Below are 20256 nucleotides of genomic sequence, written 5' to 3' on the forward strand. Positions count from 1 at the left end.
ATGGGTCTAGGAAGGGAGGTTTCCAGGCCAGGGGAACTTGGTAGGTAGTCCAGGAGGCAGCTACTCCATAAGCTTATTCTTTGCTCTTGATCTGATGCCCACTCCTAGTTCCTTCTTGCTCCTACCTTCAATTTGTCTTGACCTCTACTCATGCAAATTCAGCTTCTGTTCTCATGTCTCTTGCACTCTGTGGTTGCACACTCTGACAATAATCCACCACTATTGCCTGAAACTCTACGTGTTTTTGTTTTCAAAAAGCTCAGATAATTCAATGGCTTTGCATCGATTTCCACACCAAGTCATTTCAAACTCACTGGTTTACTGGCTACTTTAGGGGACCCAGTTTGTATTCAGGTATCTGCCAGGTGAACCCTTTCTACAGGTCTTTGGGCTGAGTGCTTCCACTGTGGGCATGAACAGGGGATGGTACCAGAAGGAGACATCCACCGTATCTAGCTTTGCCATGATGCTCCTTCCAAAAGGCTTTCCTAAGCTTTTCAATGATGAAGTCCACTTATGGTATAACATTAGACCCTTCAGATTGCCACAAGGTGCTGAGGACATTTGTCCAACTCAACAGAGATCAAAATATACTGTGTCTTAAACAAGTTAGAATATTATTCCTTGCTCAAATATCAAATAGGGAATGAGTAGTCCAGAGCAGATTGGATGGGGACGAGGCTGCTTCTGACTCGCTGTTCCATCATCCCTCAGGTGTGGGCCTCATCTTCATGGATCAAGCTCTGGTTACCATGTTCCAGCCAGTGGGAGGGGGAAAATGTGTCCCCTTCACTTTAAATTCAGGAGCCAAAGTTTTCACCCTTTACCTTGCTAATAGCTCATTAGCCAGAACTTAGTTGCTTGGCCACACCAAACTCAATGGGCACTGGGAAATGGAGTCTGTCCCCTGGGTGGTTAGGTGCCCAGCTAAAATTTGGGAGTTGTGTTACTAAGGAGGAACAGAACATAGATATGGTGACAGTGGTACCACCATTCTCCTGTCACCCATTTCTGATGCCTCTCCACCATTCAGTATTTCACCCCATCTTGGCATGCCCCAGTTCCTGATTCCTTTCCTGCTGGGCTCTGTCTTCATCCCCACCCAAATTGCTCTATACCCAGTGTCTCATAGGAACCTTCCAACTGATCCCTTTGCTTCCAGTCTCCCCCTATGATCATCAGAAGAAGTCAATCTGATCAAATGGCCCCACTATTCAGAAATTTCATTGGCTCCCACTGCCCATAGCAATTTGCTTTTTTTTTGTTTTTTTTTTTTCCTGTACTGGACTTGAGCTCAAGGCTACTCTACCACCAAGCTACACCTGCAACCCTTTTCATTTTATTTTATTTTATTTTATTTTTTGTACCAGGAATTGTAACCAGAGAGGTTTCACCACTGAGCCCTGTTCCCAGCCCTTTTTACTTTTTTGAGACAGGATCTCACTAATTGCCTAGGGCCTTGCTAAGTTGCTGAGGTTGGCTTTGAACTTGAGTCACTGGGATTACAGATGTGCATTTTTCTGAGAGCTTCCATTCTCCAAGTGGTCTGTGAAGCAGACTTCTGGAGTTCCAGGCTCAAGTCCTAATTCTTAAGATTAACACGTGACACATCTCCCCACTTCACCCCCAAATCTCAACTCTGTGTACTTATCCCATACAACTAGAGTCATCCTGTAGTTCTCTCCTTGCTCACGAGGCCACCGCCTTTTCACGTGCCCAGTCCAGTGTCTGCTGCTCTGTCCCCAGTGCTATAGCTAGCTCCCATCCACCCTTATGGCTTCCTCCAAAGCCACCTCCTCTGGGAGCTTTCCTGACTCCCTCTGGCAGTCAGTTCCCACAGCACTGTGCAGTCCTTACTCCCCTGTGAACCGGGAGGAGGTGTGGAACTTTGAAGAAGAGGGGTCTAGTGGGTGGTCTTTAGGTCAATAGGGGATGTGCCATAGAAAGGAATTGAGGTATTTCTAGGGGGACCTTGGTTAGTTCTTTTATGAGGGGCTGTCAGAAAAGCTGGAACTCAGACCATCCAGCTCTCCAGCTTCCTGTTTCAAGATGTGATTCTTCCTCTTCCATGAGCTCCTATCATCTGTCATAGGTCCCTTGCCAAAGCCTGGGCCATGAGGATTAGAGTTACAGCCTTCAAAACTGTAAGCAAAATAAACCTCTTTTTCTTCATAGGCTGTCTCAGGTATGTTGTTATAGAAATAAAAAAAATGAACTAATATAGACCTGTACTGCAAGTTCCCAAGAATCAATAGCAGAGAAATGCACATAAATTTTGAGACAGAAGAATGAGAGGCAGCACTTTTAATATACAAACAGTAAAGACAGGACAGAGCCCTGCTACCTGAACTGTGGATGTAGCCCAATTGCCTCAGCATCCTCTGGAAACTGATCAGAAATGCAGACTCTCAGTCCCCACCCCAGACTTACTTCTTTCTAACAAGGTCCCAGAGGATTTATATGCACATTAAAATTTGCAAAGCACGGGGACAGAGAATGTATAATTGTAGCTTTTTGCTCTAACAACATGTTTTGTGGTCAAAATAAATCCATTTAAAGCAAATTTCCACCTCATTATTTGCCCCAACCTCTTCACCTCTGAGCAGCATCAACACGCATGAATGCTCTTGCTCTGAGACTTGGTATCTCTTGAATCACAATAGCATAAAGAAGTTTTCCACACCATTTCTGAGGACAGCCTTTATGGGTTATAAACTGAATTCCAAAACTTCCATCAGCAGTTTGTTGTAAGCACCTCCAGGAGGTAGGTTGTAGGATGATTTCTGCTTTGATGATGAAACCGGGGTCCCAGGAAGCTTTGTGACTCACCCAATGAGTGCCATGCAAGTTAGCATTCCAGCCACAAGAAAAACTCATGATTTGCATTTTCAGCAGGAGGCTCACCAACCTGGATGTCTCTTTTCTTTTTATATAAAGGGGAGATTTGTGGGTTTTTTCTTTTTTTTTTTTTTTTGGCATAAGAAGTGTTCAGAAAGAACAATTCATAGATAATCTATGTGAGCTACTGAATATGTACCATGCATGTGTGGGGCTAGAGAACAGGGAATTCTCAAGAAGGAATTGTCCAGTGGAGAGAGGTCAGTGCGGGGGACCCTGCCCTGTGCACCCACTCCTGCTGCAGCTATGGCTCAAGGGCTCTTCAGCTAGGAGCCCTGACACCTCAGAGCAGATGCTTGCTCACAGGAACAGCACTGGGGATTACTGTGAGGCTATGGATGAACGTGGTGGCTTCTGAATGACAATAATCCATCTCCAGGATCTCACTTGGATTCGTTTCTTCTGTGGGCTGGGAATAGCTGATAGAACTGGACCCTGCCACTCTGTGATGCACATCATTGACTTGGACTTCCTGATTAATTCCATTTCTAGGGGCAGATTGGAGCCACTTCATGACTCAGAAATGGTCAAGAGTGTTATAGTTGGCAATGATGCCAATATGCTTCTTCCCACCTTGTCTGAATTCAAGATTTCTCTGTCAAGCCCCAAATGGGACTTGCTCATTTTCACCTGACTTCATGGTGATTTCCCGAAGGTCCTCTTGAGAATGATTTAATTCCTTGCCATCCTCTCTAGACATGCATATTCAGTGGGACATATATGTATATATTTGATTAAAAACAAAATGACAATGCATTTTAAAATTCCTTGTAAAAAGTATTGGTTTTCTAATGTGCGAATGTGCTCCTGCCTGCCTGCCACACAGTGTTGCCAAGGCAGAGTCACAAGGAATTCAAGGCTGAAGATGTTTGGGATTTGGGCCAAAGCTGATGCTCCCACACTCTGCACCCTGCACCCCACTCTGAAACCCTTGTTGTTCTTGGGGCTTGGCCTTAGGCGTAATCTACAAAGCATCCTAATGAGCAGAATTACACAACAGGAATGTATGTGCATATTTGACATATTTTCTTCTCTTGAGGGGCGACCCTCAGGCTGTGACCCTGACCTCTCCAAGGGCAGGGAGGAGTGCAGAGAAGGAGCCTTTTCTTCCTGGCTGCTGGTTCCTCTGCAGCCTCTACAGCCCCAAGGACCTGCCCGCTCTGCGTGGGCATGCAGAAGCCCTGCAATTTCCACATGGGAAGGTGAATGCAGAACGATGGACAGAGCGGTGTGGCCAGCCTACAGAGGAGGAAGAAAGGAGAAATACATTGTACCCTATCTGCCTCCAAATCCAGCGAGAGAACGGGATAGGGGGCACGCCTGGGGCAGAGGGGTCTATGTCAAGTAGCCCAGGGAATGTGCCCTGTGCCTCTGCCGGGAGTACTGTGTTGAGAGCAAACGTTTACTGTTGATGAGAGATGCTGGGCCTCGGAGCCCCCACAGGAAAGACTCCAGGAGCAGAAGGGCTGCCCTCTCCTGTAAATGCAGAGCAGCAGGCACAAGCCTCAGTACCCACCAGGCGCCTTCCGCTGGAATGTCTCACTCTGTGGATGGAGACACTGTGCTCACCCAAGTCACCTGGGTGTCAATTCAGGTGTGAATCCTGAGGGAAGCCTGAGCCATGTGACTGGCCCCGGGTGGGGTCTAGAACCCATCTTCATGCTGCTCACACTGTCTGGCTTTCCTACCCTGACCCACCTCTGCTAAAGCAGGTATCTGCCTCCATGTTGTACCTGGCACTAATGTCCCTCCTTCCAGGTTAGAGCCTTGCCCTGCCCTGCCTTGCAGCAGACCTGGCCCTCAGAGCTGCCCTGGCACCTCCCCATCCAGCACTTGGTGGGGGTTGGCTGTCTAAACTCACTTGGATTTCAGTACGTGCCCAACCCAGGTTCTCACCAGCGGCACTATTGACATTTGGGGCCAGATAACTCTTACTTCACTGCTGTCCCTGGGCACCGTCAATGTTTAGAACACCCCAGGCCTATGCCCATCAGATGCCAGGAACACTCCTGCACTCCTGGTGACACATACAGATGGCTTCAGACATTGTCAAATATCCCCTGAGGGGCAAGATGACCCCCACCTGAGAACCACTGTACTAAACAAAGTATGGCAGCCAGCTGGCTTCTCCTTCAGAGGCCTGTCTCCCTCCACTGAGTGACACCCCCTGCCCCACTCCAAACCTTCACCCTCCCTATTCCCTCTGGACACTGCCTGTCAATGCTGAGGTTCTCACTCACTGATGTGCCAGCTGTTTGGTTTTCGTGTCACTATTCAGTTAGTCATAATCATCACAATGACCATCAACAATATACATCATAGAAGTCCAGTATAGGGTTGTAGTCATTACAGCCTTAGGCATAGTATACTGCTATACCCATTTTACAGATGAACATCACAGAGGCTCAGAAGGGGTAGGTGACCTTCCCAAGGCACAGTCACTGGACCCAGATTCAAACTCCTGGGCTTTGAGTTTTAAAGTCAGTGCTTTTAACAATCACTCTTGAGGTGTCCAAAGAGCAAAAGATGCCCACCCCCATCCCCACCCCATGGATCTTCTACCTCTAGAAAGTGGCCACTTATCTCTCTTACCTGTGACAGAGGTTAAGGGGCCCAGGAGAACTCTCACATTCCCTCCTTGATTATCTGGGCTAACCAGGAACTCCCAAAACTCACACCCTGCCGGTCCCACAGCCCTCCCCTCTCAGCCCTCTTCTGGGCAGTAGTGGTGGTCACTTCTGAGAGGGCTCTGGGTCTATGATATACAGCCCTGATTTAGGTTAAGGGCTGCCTCCCTCATCCCCAGGGCACCCCGGCAGGGAGCTTGGGAACCCAGACCTTCTGACCTCATGATATTTGGGAAAGGGGCTTGTATCTTCAGCAGCCCACTCTGTTCCTGTGTGAATTTCAAGAGGGTCTGTGTTTCCTAATTATTTCAGAAATGACTTTGGGGCACAGCTGGGGTTTGCAGGACACGGGGACACTGGACAGGGAGCCTGCTGTCTGGTGTGATGCAGGGGACTCGGCTTGAAAGCTGAAGGATCAATCTTGGGTAGTTCAGATGGGACCAGGAAAAGGTGCTATCCCTGGGCAGGGCTCCCCTCTCCAGGCTTTTGTTCCCCTTGAATTGAGGATGTTAAGAAAGCCTAAGATGTCTGCTTGAGCCCTGGAATTGGAATGCCAGAGTAATGGATGCCGGAGTCAGGCCGGAGCTGGGATCTCTGCTCTAAGGATGGGCTCCCTGTAGCTTGAGCATGTGAGGGAACATTTCTAGGCCTGTTTCCCTATCAGCAAATGTGAGGATCACTGTGCCTGCCTCGCTGGATCATGAAGAGGAGGAGGAATGATGCGTGGGAAAGGTTTAGTTCCCTTGAGCACTCCAGAAACTGTGCCTCCCGTAGCTTCTGATGAGTGGTCTCTAAAGTTTGGGGTTCACTTATTCAATTGATGATTCATTTGCTGATATGCGGTAGACTCTCTGAAAGATGCAACGATTCACCTGAGACCTAGAGATATGCTGCTTCCATGGGACAACAATGAGGATGGTGGGAGAGCTGGATGTTGGGCTCAGGAGTTCAAGGGAGGTGGGTTCCACCAGCTGTGTGATCTTGGGTACTTTACCCCTTGAACCTTACTATTTAGGACCTCAGTTTCCTCTAGCAAAATGGTGGCAGCTATATCAACCTCAGAAGGTCATCGTGGGTTTAAATGATTTTGGCACAGGTTAGTTATCATCATCATCATCATCTCATCATCATCATCATTATCATCATCAATGTCCTCACCTTACTGAGACCTTTATTTAAGAAACCTGGGTTTAGCAGGGCTATTTCGCAGGCTGGCTCGGTGGAATGGGCCAGTTTGCAGAGTGGATCAATATCAGAGAGGTATTTCCAGTTTCACAACTAGAGATGACTCTGTAAAGTTTGGTCCTTCGTCCAGTTGTCCAGAGCCGTGGGTTTCCCAGCCGTCAGGCTCCAAGCACTGTATTGCCTCATTAAATCTACAACAGCCTTGTGAGGTTGATATTTTTTTTTGCTACCACCGTATGGTTCCCTGGATTCTGCTGGCCATCGAGGCACTTTTCAGGGCCAGAAGTTAAACACTAACCTACTTGTTAACTGCCCATAAGTCTCACCTTATCAGTCAGGCTGCTGTCACAAGCCGGGTGGGCCAGGAGCAGGCGCACCAGGTCGGCGTTGCCATGGTGACAGGCCATCATGAGAGCTGACAATCCATCGTGGTCCTGCAGGTTGACGTCTGCCTGGCAGCTCAGTAGCGCTTGGACCATGTCCTCCCGGTCGTGGGTGACCCCCAGCATCAGGGCGGTCTGGCCTCCCTGCACATGGGGCAAAGGGGATATGTTGAGGCTGCTGCCAGTGCCAGGGTGCTCAGCAGGGACTCCTCAACAAAGTGACCATTCCTTCCAACGTGGCTTTCCTTCTCTGTCTGGCAGAATTCTACTTCCCCAGGGTGCTAGTCAGGTACTCCATCTGCTCTAAAGGCTTTCCAACCCGCCCCCCAACACCACTACCCAGGTGGGATTCATCACACTGGGCATCGCAGCTTGTCAATCTCTCCTGTTCTCAAGGCTACTGAACCTCCTAGCTACACCTCCTGTAGTTTCTGATGATTGGACTCCAAAAGTTGGGGTTCACTTATTCAATTGTTGTTTCATATGCTGATATATTGGCAGGGACTGTCATCTTTGTCTCTGTTCCACAGTACCTAGCACCCAGCACTGATACATGTGGAGCCATGGGGGAGATGAAGGTTGAGTGCTTCAGCGGCCTGCCTTCCTATCACTGCCCTGGCCCAGCCTTCCCCAGGAAGCCTTGGTCTGCTCCACCCCTCTGGTCTTTTTAGATTAATGATGCCCAGAAGCCTTTGTTTCAATAAGCACTCATGTCCCTGTGGCTTTTCTAATCCATAGTCATTGACATCCCTGTGATCACCAGCGGACAAAGCAAGAGAATCCGAAAGCGAGTCCCATCTCCAGCTCTGCCAGCCACCAATGTGGGACACTGGCTGATTCGATGCCTTCCCTGAATTCTAACTTTGTTTACAAAAGAATGGCCTTTCTGAGTGTATCTCACAGGACTTTTGTGGGAATCAAATAAGATAAAGGATGTAAATAGAGTAATGTGTGGGTGGTAATTTTTCTGATTAAAAACTGACAATTTCTTATTTCCCATAGATTTTCTTGTATATACTATTTAAATTTTTGTATTGGTTCTTTTTAGTTTCTCATGACAGTAGAGCGTATTTTGACATATTATATATATATATATATATATACGGAGTATAACTTCCCATTCTTGTGGTTGTACATGAGGTGGAGTTACACTGGTTGTGTATTCATATGTGAATGTAGGAAACTTATGTCTGATTCATTCTACTCTTTGCCATTCCCATCTCCCTTGTATACACTATTTACATGTCGATATTTTCCTATAGGCCTCTTATACGGATTTATTATATTTTGCCCCTGTGGTTCTCCTGAGTTCCAGGCAGGTTAGCACTTTCTCTCTGATGGGATACTGGGCTTTGTAAGACGGAAAGAATAAGGCAAAGACTGTGTTTTCCTTCCTTTCATATTCCTTGTGGCTCTGAACACCATGTCTAAAAAGTGCTAAGGACGAGTTTGCTGCTGTGCTGGCTGATTACAACTCCAATCTGCAGTCCCTGTGCATTCTGCTGCCCTGTTCAGCACCCTGGGGCTTTGAAAAAAGAAAGAGGGCTTGGAATCAGAAAAATTCAGGCTCTGCCACTTACAACCCACATGAATGTGTGCAAGATATCCTCCATATCTCTCCCTGATCAGGGAATACAGGAATGACCAGCATTCTTGGTCTGGTGGACTTGTAGTGAGCCCTGGGCATATGTTAGCTGTCAGGGTCTTCATGTGGGTTGGAGATGGTGTATGGTAATTGCTCATTTTGTGGTGTGCATTACTAAACGTCCTAGTCCCCCACTTCTCTGAAATCCAGTCACATCTTTCCAGAGAAGCCTGTGTACATTTTTGGTGTGTTTTACTCAGCCCCAAGGTAATGGTTGTTCATGGATGAACCCAACCATGATTTTCCATCCAGACCCCTCTCCCCAACTGTCAGTTAACCAAATGGCATTTGCAGCTTGCCCTCCCATCTGCCCCTCTTCTTGACCCAGGATTCCTTCTTCCCTCACTGTTTCTCTGGTCTAGCTCAATACACTTTAATTCAGTGGTCATTTACAGAGTATTACTGGTCACCAGGCTCTGCACTGACCCTGGAGATACAAAGAAAAAATAGTAACTTATTCCTAGGAGACTCCCAACTCCATTCCATTTTACCTGGCCTCTCCACCTGTCCTCATAATTAGAGGTCTTATAGTAGCCACAAGGGGACAGCTGCAGCTATGAATTCCCATCCCTTGTTGGGGGAGCTGGGGCAACTCCCTTTCTCTCCTAGAGCACAGGTGTTTCCTCTGAAAAAAGAATAAGTTGGCCTTGATCACTGCTGAGCATCCCTCTTACAAGAGGCCAGGTTAGAGAAAAATTCACATTTATGGGAAAAATATTATTTAAAATGAAAATAGCTATAGGGAGTCTTGTGAAATAGGAGTTGTAGGTGAGTGAAAATACTTTGTAAACCAGAAAGTGATCTACAAATATCTGTGTGTGGCTATCAGGAGGATGGCTATTGGATGGATGAAGTGTCCAAAGTGGCTTTGCCATCAGGTTAGGTCTCTGCAGTTGCATTGGGGGAGTGTGGAACAGTGGAGCTGAGTCAGTTTTGCATGGGGTTTCTTGCCTTTCTCCATATCTAGTTTCAAATACTATCTGTTTATTCTCTCTTTTTCTTTTCTTTTTTTTAATGGTACAGGTATTGAACCCATGAGCCCAGGAGCATTCTGCCACTGAGCTGCATCCCAATCCTTTTCCTTATTTTACTTTGAGCCTCTCACCAAGTTATCCAGGCTGGCTCAGATTGTCATCCCCCAGCCACACTCAATATCCTAAGTTCCTGGGATAACAGGCATGTGCACCCAGTTTAGATGATGTTTTTAAGGGTGTTTGTATAGCAAACAGTCCTGGAAGATAGAGGTGGTATCTTCTTCTAAGACATTGCCCAATATAAGAGATAAAAGGCTGAGACAGGAGGATCTCAAATTTGAGGTCAGCCTCAGCAACTTCACAAGATCCTGTCTCAAAATAAAATATAAGAAAGGACTGGGGAGGGGCTCGGGTTGTGGATCAGTAGTAGAGCACTTGCCTTGCACATGTGGGGCACTGGGTTTGATCCTCAGCATCACACAAATAAATAAAATAAAGGTACTGTGTCTATCTACAACTAAAAAAGAGAAAAAGAAAAAGAAAGGGCTGGGATGTGGCTTAGTGGTTAAGCATCCCTGTGTTCAATCTCTGGTATTAAAAAAAAAAAAAAGGGAAAAATCTCAGGCACTTCACAGTTCTTGACAGTTATGCCATCATCTATGTTCACTCCAAAGGGACAGGAAAGAGGCTGGGGTTGTGACTCAGTGGTAGAGCGCTGGCCTAGCATGTGTGAGTCCCTGGATTCGATCCTTAGCACCACATAAAAATAAATAAATAAAACAAAGGTATTGTATCCAACTACAACTGAAAAATAAATATTAAAAAGGGGACAGGAGAGTGAAATGTACACTATTCATTCCTGTGTGGTCAACATGGCAAGTGACCTCTGGAGGGATCCCAACTATTCTATGCAGTACCTTGTCCAACTCAAAGTCCTGCTAGGTAAGACCACACACCTGCCCTGTGTTCTCCAGAAGAGGATTCCAGACCCCAAGATCTGATTGCCTTGAATACCTTTGCTGCTCACAAGATCTCTCTTGGTGTGAACCTAAAACAACTTCTACCTATTCACTCTATGGGAAGTTCAGAACACTGATTTTGGGTCACATTTATCAGAGTTGCTTGGGGTAACAGACAGGCTGCTTGAGAAGAGCATAGAGTTCCTGACATTGGAGGTCATGGGCTCAGAGAGCATTATAATGAAGCTGGAGGCTGGGTGCCCCTGGCTCACGCCTGTAATCCCAACAGCTCAGGAGGCTGAGACAGGAGGATGTGAGTTCAAAGCCAGTTTCAGCAATTTAACTAAGCCCTAAGCAAGTGGGTGAGATCCTGTCTCTAACTAATATACAATAAAGGGCTAGGGATGTGGCTCAGGGGTGAATGCCCCTCAGTTCAATCCCTGGTAATAATAGTAATGATGATGATAATAATAATAATATGAAGTTGGAGACTATTTGGTATTTTACAAATTTAAAAAAAAAAAGGAGGGGGAGGAAATCACCGAGGTGACTTTCAAGTATTGTTCTTACCAGAGGCAAAGGTACCCAGTGAGTTAGTGGGCCCATGTGTCCTAGTAGACCCAAATGTCCTGACTCCTTGGCTACTATCTTTGTTGTAGGGACCTTTTGGCTCTTGGCAGAAATTACTCTTAGCATCTTGACCCACAGTACTGTTCCTGGGAACCACAACATGATTTATATGCCCAAAACAATGTCATCACACTGGTTGGTGGAGAGGGAAGAAAGACAGGGAAATTTTCTTTATTTTTCTTTTTTATTCTTTGGGTACCAGGGATTGAACTCAGGGGCACTCAACCACTGGTCTGCATCCCCAGCTCTTTTTTGTATTTAGAAACAGAGTCTCGTTGAGTTGCTTAGGCCTCAGCTTTTGCTGAGGCTGGCTTTGAACTCACAATCCTCATGCCTCAGTTTCCCAAGCTGGTGGGATTACAGGTGTGTGCCACTGCACCTGGCCCTCAGGGATGTTTTCTTTTCATTGTCTTTTTTCCTTTTTTTTTTTTTTTTTTGTTACCAGGAATTGAACTCAAGGTCACTTAACCACTGAGCCACATCCCCAGTCTTTTTTTATGTTTTATTTTGAGACAGGGTCTTGCTAAGTCTTTAGAGCCTCATGAAATTGCTGAGGCTGGCCTTGAACTTGAGATCCTCTTGCCTCAGCTGTCCAAGTTGCTGGAATTACAAGTGTGTGACATTGCACTCAGCCATGGGTATTTGAGATCTGGTTATTTCAAGGACTGTGGCAGTGTGCCAAGCAGAGTGCTCACTCACCAACAGAACTCTATAATGATGCTTTGATCCAAGCTGAAGCCTGAGAAATGAGCATCCTTATCATTCCTGGGACTGGTCAACAACAGTTCCTGTATGTCCTGGCTATCTGCCAATTCTGTCCACCAAGCTGGAAACTGATGACCCTGGAGAAAGGAGGAATGACAGAGGTGGTAACTTCCTTAAAGGACTAGGCCTCCATAAAGCATCCTCACTGGCTAGATGCCTGTGGATCATGATCAAGGTAGACTGCCAATGGGGCTTTTTTTAAATTTCTCAAAAGGCTAATGGTAGAAATGTTTGGTTCAAAAAGCCAAGTTCAGGTGGAATATGCTCAACTTTAGAAGCTCACTGACCCATTCCCTGGCTGTCTGGGTCTCAGGAACCTTTAAAGAAACCAAATATTCCACCTCTAGCAATTAGAGAAATGCAAATTAAAACTACACTGGGATTCCATCTCAGTCCAGTCAGAATGGCAATTATCAAGAATACAAGTCACAATAAATGTTGGCAAGGATGTGGGGGATAATGTACACTCATATATTGCTGGTAGAACTGCAAATCGGTGCAACCTGTCGAAAGCAGTATGGAGATTCCTAAGAAAACTTGGAATGGAACCACCATTTGACCCAGATATCCCATTCCATGGTTTATACACAAAGGACTTAAAATCAGCACACTACACTGACACAGCCACATCAATGTTTATAGCAGCTCAATTCACAATACCTAAGCTATGGAAATTAACCTAGGTACCCTTAAACAGATGAATGAATAAAGAAAATGTGGAATATATATACAATGGGGTACTACTCAGCCATAAAAAGATGACTTTATGACTTTGCCAGTAAATGGATGAATCTGGACACTATCATGTTAAGTGGAATAAGCCAATCTCAGAGAACCAAAGGTCAGATGTTGTCTTTGATATGTGGATGCTAACTTACAACAAGGGTGGAAGGAAGAATGGAAGTTCAGTGGATTAGACAAAGTAGAATAAAGGGAAGGGAGGGGAATGGGAATAGGAAAGACAGAAGAATGAATCAGACATCACTTTCCTATACTTACGTATGAATACATGACAAATGTGACCCATATCATGTACAATCTCAAGTATGGGATCCTAATTAGAATAAGTATACTCCGTGTATTTATAATATGTGAAAATACACTCTACTATCATGTCTATTTACAAAGAACAAATAAAAATTAAAAAGAAAAAAAGAAAAGCAAATATTCAGGCTTTGGAGGCCCAGCCTTCTTGGGTGAAAAATTCTCCATGAATCTGTATGGAATTTCTTGCCTCACTGGCAGACTAAAACTTGAAAGTTTCCCATATCTATTAAAGAGGAGAGAGATCTCCTTCATGCCACCTACCTGAGTTGCTTGTATGTTCACATTTCCTTCTCTTAAGAGCTTCCAAACAACAGCCTTGTCTTCATCGGTCTCCGCAGACGCCAAGGGAGTGATCATCACGGCAGTATAGCCAGCTTTGTTCTGGTGGTCGACATTGCAGACCCCTGCAAGATAAGCAACGGGGCCTGGAATAGCCCCAAGGGGCCAGAAGGCAGCCTCCACTTTAGCCAGGTCAACAAGACGCTGCTTGCTGGTTAATAATCCAAGGAATAGTGCCATCCACAGCAGGAGTCACTAGTTTACAATTCTGGTAGCATTTAAAGCTAGCTACCTTTCTTTAACAAGTTTTCTGAGGATACCCAGGAAGGGAGGTCCACAGGAGGCCAGAGATGGCCAAAGGGTCAATGACCATGACTTTACTTCCTAAACCTGAGAATATGACATTATTCTCATTTTACAGATGAGGACTCTGAGAGGCTAAGAAGATGCATAAACTATTCATGTGCAGGTGAAGCAGAACCAGGGCTCAGGATTGTCTGGGTCCTGAGCCCATCCGTCACCAGCCACATGTACCCACAGCTGTGCACTACAGGTCTCACTCTCACTACCTCATGTCTGTATGTAACTGAAGCTGGTGGCTGGGCATGTAAGTCCTTTAGGATAAACATAGAAAATCTTCCGGAAATGACCATCTCACTTGAAAAATGGGGAGATAAAAACACCATAACTTTTGAATAAAACAAGAATAAACCTTTCACAACAGAATGAAAAACTGCAAAAAATTCTCACACATGCACACACACACTTTAAATTTTCTGTTTTTTTTTTTGTTTTTTTTTTTTAATATATTTCTGTTTTTGAAACAGGATCTTGCCAAGTTGTCCAAGCTGACCTTGAACTTGTGATCCTCTTGTTTCTGCCTCCCCAGTCACTGGGATTACAGGTGGGTGCTACTGCACCCAGCTAAAACTGGTATACTTTTGAGATGAAGTAGTAAAGAAGAAAGGAAAAGAGATTCTTGGTTTGTGGTCCTGGGGCTATCCAAAGGAGAGGTAAGGCATTGTGAGACACAGATGTCTCTTATATAAATGATCTCACCTCTCCAGGGTAGTATTGTGTGCAAAACCAAATTGTCCCTGTGCAGTTGTTCATTAGAAAAGCCTAGGTGGCTCTTTTGAGCAAAATAACAAAATTATCTCAGTAGATCAAGACAGTCTTTCTTAGGCTGCCCTCCTCTGTGGAAAAGAGTGAACTACAGAACCTCTCATAGGATTATTGTGGAATTTATGGTTAATGTATTTAAATCTCTTTAAATCTCTTAAGTAAATGCTTAGTTTACAATGATCATTCAGAATAGTATTCTTGTAGATTAGGAATTCATTAGAAGAAATCTAATTTATGGAACAATGTCAATTAGGGCTACTTACAGGTTCTGTGCAAGGAGAGAACCCAGCATTTGTTTGATATTCCCTCTGCTCCACCCCAAGCATTTTTCAGAAGTGTGCCATTGTTATACCTGAGTGCCAGTGGATCTGCAAACCTTGGTGTGGCTGACTTATTAGCAGTTTTTCCTCTCGAGTCCCTCTGACCATGGCTGTGATTGAGTGGGTTACGAACCTTGAATGATAACCCAGTGCACTGCCTCAGAAGCCTGTCCTGATTAGGAGTGAAGGTGGACATTGCTGTGTTAATAATTTTTGTTTTTACCCCTACTTTAAGTTTGCTTTAAGATGTGTGAATAGGCCTCAAGTTACCAGTGCTCTTATCTCTTCAGAAACATGTTGTGCAGCACTCTGGAGTGAGGTCCTCACCGGGGACCCAGAAAAGGGCTGAGGATCCACATTCATGCCACATACTCCTGAAAGGCTCTCCACCGAGCATGCTCAAACTCAACAAGCTTGCACCACTAGGGACCCAGCTTATGGAGGTGTACTCTGTGTTTCTATTCTCAATAACAATGAGTCTCAGCCTGGCTGGTGGTGCACACCTGTAATCCCAGCAGCTCTGGAGGAGGCAGGAGGCTTGCAAGTTCAAAGCCAGTTTCAGCAAAAGTGAGGTGCTAAGCAACTCAGAGACTCTGTATTTTAAATAAAATAAAAAATAGGGTTGGGGATGTGGCTCAGTGGTTGTAGGTCCCTGAGTTCAATCCCCAGTAATAATAATAATAATAATAGTAATTATTATTATTATTATAAGAAGAAGTCATCACTTTCTGTACAGCACTTTACAGTTTGTAATGTGCTTTTCAGATGCTTCACAATGGCCTCTGAAGGGAGGCCAGGTTTGGGAGTGTGACAGATCTGTCACTCTCAACACACTTTTTTACTGATGAGAGAAAATAATGGCATTTTGGGCCTGTTCTCCACAACCCTCTTCACCCTCTATGCTAGTATGTCAAAGGGGAAGCTTCCAAACCACCTTAAAGTTGATGAGTATTAGCTGGATGTCTAATCAACAGTAGCAGAAATTTATAGCACCCAAATCTTAGGGTGTCTGCTCACTGTCCTGGCCTAGCCCACCTAGAACTCCTAATAGGCTACAAGTCTGTGAGCTACTTAAGAGAGGGCTCCATGTTACTGGTCTTTGGATTCTTCACACACATTATTAGGTGCTCTCAAAGCCTCAGAGTGTCCCTGTGAACTACTTGGGGGTAGTAGAAAAAGTCCAGATTTGGAGAGTGACAGATCTTGGTTTGCATTCTGGCTTTGTGACTGGTTCTGTGACCTCAACCACATTTATTGACATCTCTGAGCCTCAGTTTCCTCACTTGGAAAATGCAATTAATATCTGTTTCACAATCTCCACAAGGATTTTATATGTGAACATGTATGTCATACCTAGACCAGTTTTGGGGATGGGGAAGACACTCAAAAGACTCTAGCTACTGTTCTTCATGTTCTCTATTGAAAGCCCAGAATACTAGAAATGGTAAGTGGAATACAGAGGCATGCTCCACTGAACCATGTGCCTCCCTCAACTGAGCTACCATTTTGATGGTACCCAGGAATCCATGAATAACTGAAATCAATAACATTGACTCAAACTTAAAACTGGAATTTAATTGCTGGGGATTGAATCCAAGATCTTGTGCATCCAAAGCAAGCACTCTACCAACTGAGCTATATCCCCAGCCCCAATGGAATCTAATCTCTTGATGATGTGAGAATTAGATAGAAGTTTAGGCTATTTTTCCATATGTCACCTTTCCTGTTCAGAAGAGCCTCGAGGCTGCTTAAAAGAACAGTGGAGAACTGGAAGTACACTGGAGTTTAACTGAGCTCCAGGAGTCACCCATTACTCATTCCTTTAACAGACAACATCATCCAGGAACTGGATTAGGAACTTGGAATACAGACATAAAGGAACAGACAAGAGTCCCTTTTTACAGAGTTTGCATTCTGTTGGATAGAAATACAGAAAAAGATCATCTAAAGAAAAAAACAGGTGTTCCCCTAGAACAGATGGGATAGCACCCCTTTAAATAGAGTCACGAGAATGACTTCAAGGAGGTGACATTTGGGCTGTGACCTGGGTGATAAGGAGCCGTCCTACAAAAAGTTTCAGCAGAAAGAGTCTAGATAGAAATAAAATACAAAGATCCCAGGAGCAAGGAGTTAGGTGAGTCTGAGGCCAGCATGGCTGGGTGGAACACAGAAGGAGAGTGTGGTGACACAGGGACAGCTATGGTAGGTGGGATCTTGCAGGGCAGATCATGGAAACTGTCAGAGGAAGTTAAATTAGATGGACAAGACCTGAGAAGTGGGAAAGCTGTTGGTTTCTGAGATCAGACCCCATCCCCCGGCCCCACGCTTCCTTAATAAGGGAACAGATCAGCCTCTGCTCCAATTCCTGGAGCCAGACGCTCCCAGGACTCCAGTGCTTTTGCTCTAGCCAGGTCCTCCTGAAACTCTACTACCTGTAGATTTTGGATTTGGAACTCTCAATAGCTTTCTGGACATTTCTGCTTGGATGACCCACTAGAAACTGAAAATCTGCCTCCCCACACTTGCTCCTTCCGCTTTTACAACACCATCATCTTCTCAGCCATCGAAGCTTGACAGAGAGCTCTGACTTCCCAGGCCCATCACAGCCAGGTGGTCACTAACTCTCCAGTGACTTTTTGCTCTTCTATTCCTGCTATGATCATCTAGTCCTCACTACCTCTCTGTGGACCCTTGCAGTGGAATCCCAACTAGCCTGCCACCTCCTCCTATCCTTCCTCCGCTAATCTGCTCCTACCACCGAATTATGCTTCTTGGAGAACTTCCCTGGTGATAGAGCTCCCTACACAAAAATCTGTACTACTTCCCAGCACCTTTCAAACAGGTGTCAGTCTGGCACTACAAGGTCCTCCATGCCAATGGCTCCAACTTACCTTCCCAACTTTTGTTCACGTCTTGTCCAAACCAGGAGCCATTCTGACCTCCAGGTGTCTTTTCTTTTCTTACCTTCTCTGGTGCTCTCCTCACCTGGAACACTTCTCTGCCTGTGGAACCCCATCTGCTTCAGGGCACCTTTCCTACTCCTGCATTGAATAGTATCTCACTTCTTCTGCATCCCTAAATCACATTCTGTATCTCTCTTCAGAGCCATCTTGCCCTGCTCTTTTGCATGTCAGGTTGTAGCCAGGATGGACCTCATAAGTCATCAATAATTATCTCGCAAACAATAACAGAGTCCAATTGGTCAAATGGAGCCAAGATCTTTGTTAAAAATTATCTTAGAAAGACAAGAAATGGTGACCTTTCCTAAGGCAATGTGGTAGAGCTCTGAAGTTGAATAGACCAAATCTAGAATCTACTCTACAATTTATCAGCACTGTGACCTGAGTAAGTATTAGAACTCTCTGAGCCTGCAAATTGAGAATAATATCATAAGTCTATTGTGGTGAATGAATGACATGATATAGGCAACATGGTCTAGTCCAGTTTCTGGAGTAAAGAAGGAACTCTGAGGAGTGAAGAATTTTCTTGCTGGAAAGAGGTATGGTACATGAATGGCCCTCAGCTACAGAGGAGGCTGAGAGAGGAGGATTGCTTGAGCCTAGGAGTTGGAGGCCAGCCAGGTAACAGAGTGGGATCCTCTTTAAAAAAAAAAAAAGGTCTGGGATCCAGACTGCAGATGCAGCCATTTCTGACCAGTGTCCTCCAGCAGCACCTCACGATGGAGAAGTTGGAGTGGGACACGCTGTAGTGGAGGGCTGTGTTCCCGTTATGATCAGCCAAGTTGACAAACAGCTTCAGGAGATGTGGGGAGTGAGGCTGGACCCCAGAGAGGTAGGCGGCCACCATGGCAGGGCTAGATGACTTCCAGCTGGAAACATGGAACCACTCTTGACTGATGGTGTTCAAGCTTTGCCTCTGAAACCCCAAAAGATTCCAATTCTGAGACATTCCCTGGTCTAGGATGTCCCACTTGACACCAGGACGTGTCAGCTTTGAATGTTTCTGCCTCCATCCCTTATCTCCCTGTATCCCTGCAGGGGATTTATGTAGGGGACTGATAGACAGCAAGGTTGGGAATGCAGGAACACATGGGACCTGTGATCAACCCTCCATGTGAGGTAGCAAGGAGTTCTGGGATGACACTGCAATAACCAGGAACAACTCCCTTTCCTAGGTGATGGCCTGAAACTAGTATAAGTTGAGGTCATATCCTGTGTGCACCGGATTACTAAGACTCTCTTTCATGCTCACATTGTCAGTCTACATTGACTTACCCCGTATGGCACGAGGGCTCTTGCCTTTTTATACTAGGCATAGCAGGAAAGTCACAACATTATACAGAAGGGAAAAGGGCATGCCACAAACAAAGACAAACATACGCAATTTATGCTGGACATAAAACCCAAACAGGTGGGCTTGAATTATTCTTGACTTTCTTTTCCTTTTTTTGTGGTGCTAGGACTTGATCCCAGGGCCTTGTGCATTCTAGACAAGCACTCTACCACTGAGCTACATCTCCAGCCCTGTTCTTGGCTATGAGTTTTGTTGGGCTCTCCAAAGTGAAAAGTTTAACGACCCATGACAGGTCCCCTGCTCTCTGTAGCATCTGGCTCCCCTGGAACCACAGGAGTGTCAAAGTCAATGACATCAACTCTGTATGTAACATGACCTAAGGGCTTAAGATGACACAAGTTTAGATTATTTACCTAAAGGGGAGGGGAAGCTATTGGGGTATGGTTGTCATGAATGATTTCATGCTCATTCTGGAAAGAGCACTGGGTTTGGAGTCACTAAATCAATGTGATTAGGTTTGAGTCCTGTTTCAGCTTGCGACCTTGGAAGTATATAACTTTTTTGAATACTACTTGTCCCTATTACAAACTGGGAATGGAAAAATGGGCTGTGTTCCTTATTTCCAAGTCTCTGCATAGCCTGTGTTGTCTCTCAGGCAGGGGCAAGGAGGGAGCACAGGGGGACATCCATGCTCAGATCCTAATGTGGGTGTGGTTGTGGGGTTGCACATACATGGCCTCTGATCACTTGGTTTTCCAAGTCAGGAACAGAGAAATCACTTGTGGCCAAAAGACTTACATATCAGAATCTCTCCCTGCCTCCTTTCTCCTTTTCCCTCCACCTTCCTCGCCACCCCCATCTCTCTCTCTCTCTCTCTCTCTCTCTCTCTCTCTCTCTTTTTGATCCTAGAGAGGATTATCTGCTTCACCCAAGGAATCTTCAAGAAAATCTGGAGAAAGACCCTCAAAGGGGGAAAGGAAGATGGCGGCGAGGGGAGTGCATTTCCCCCGTGTGCTGCTTCACTGTGTGGGAGTATGACAAGTCAGGACGGCTAAAGGATATCTTGTTAGGAATTTCCAGCAATAGTGGGGTGCTCCGGAACCTGGAGGAAGGATTTCCATCGCACGAGGATCGGCTACGGGGACTCAAACGCGAGAGGTTTGTC

General features: G+C 45.5%; 1 protein-coding gene across 1 annotated transcript in view; it reads right to left on the minus strand.

The window, feature by feature from the left end:
* Nucleotides 1-3091: 3091 nt before the first annotated feature.
* Nucleotides 3092-20256, minus strand: part of Kank4 (KN motif and ankyrin repeat domains 4) — a 23078-nt gene continuing 5913 nt past the window's right edge. Inside the window, exons 2-5 of the mRNA XM_048797608.1 lie at nucleotides 18482-18713; nucleotides 13375-13517; nucleotides 7037-7237; nucleotides 3092-4137 (exon numbers count right to left, since the gene is read on the minus strand). Coding sequence (XP_048653565.1) covers nucleotides 3571-4137; nucleotides 7037-7237; nucleotides 13375-13517; nucleotides 18482-18713 — 1143 coding nt within the window. The 3' untranslated portion in view covers nucleotides 3092-3570. The remainder of the gene's footprint in view (nucleotides 4138-7036; nucleotides 7238-13374; nucleotides 13518-18481; nucleotides 18714-20256) is intronic.

The sequence above is a fragment of the Marmota marmota genome, unplaced genomic scaffold (genome assembly GCF_001458135.2).
Source record: "Marmota marmota marmota unplaced genomic scaffold, marMar, whole genome shotgun sequence".
NCBI classification, from domain to species: Eukaryota; Metazoa; Chordata; class Mammalia; order Rodentia; family Sciuridae; genus Marmota; species Marmota marmota.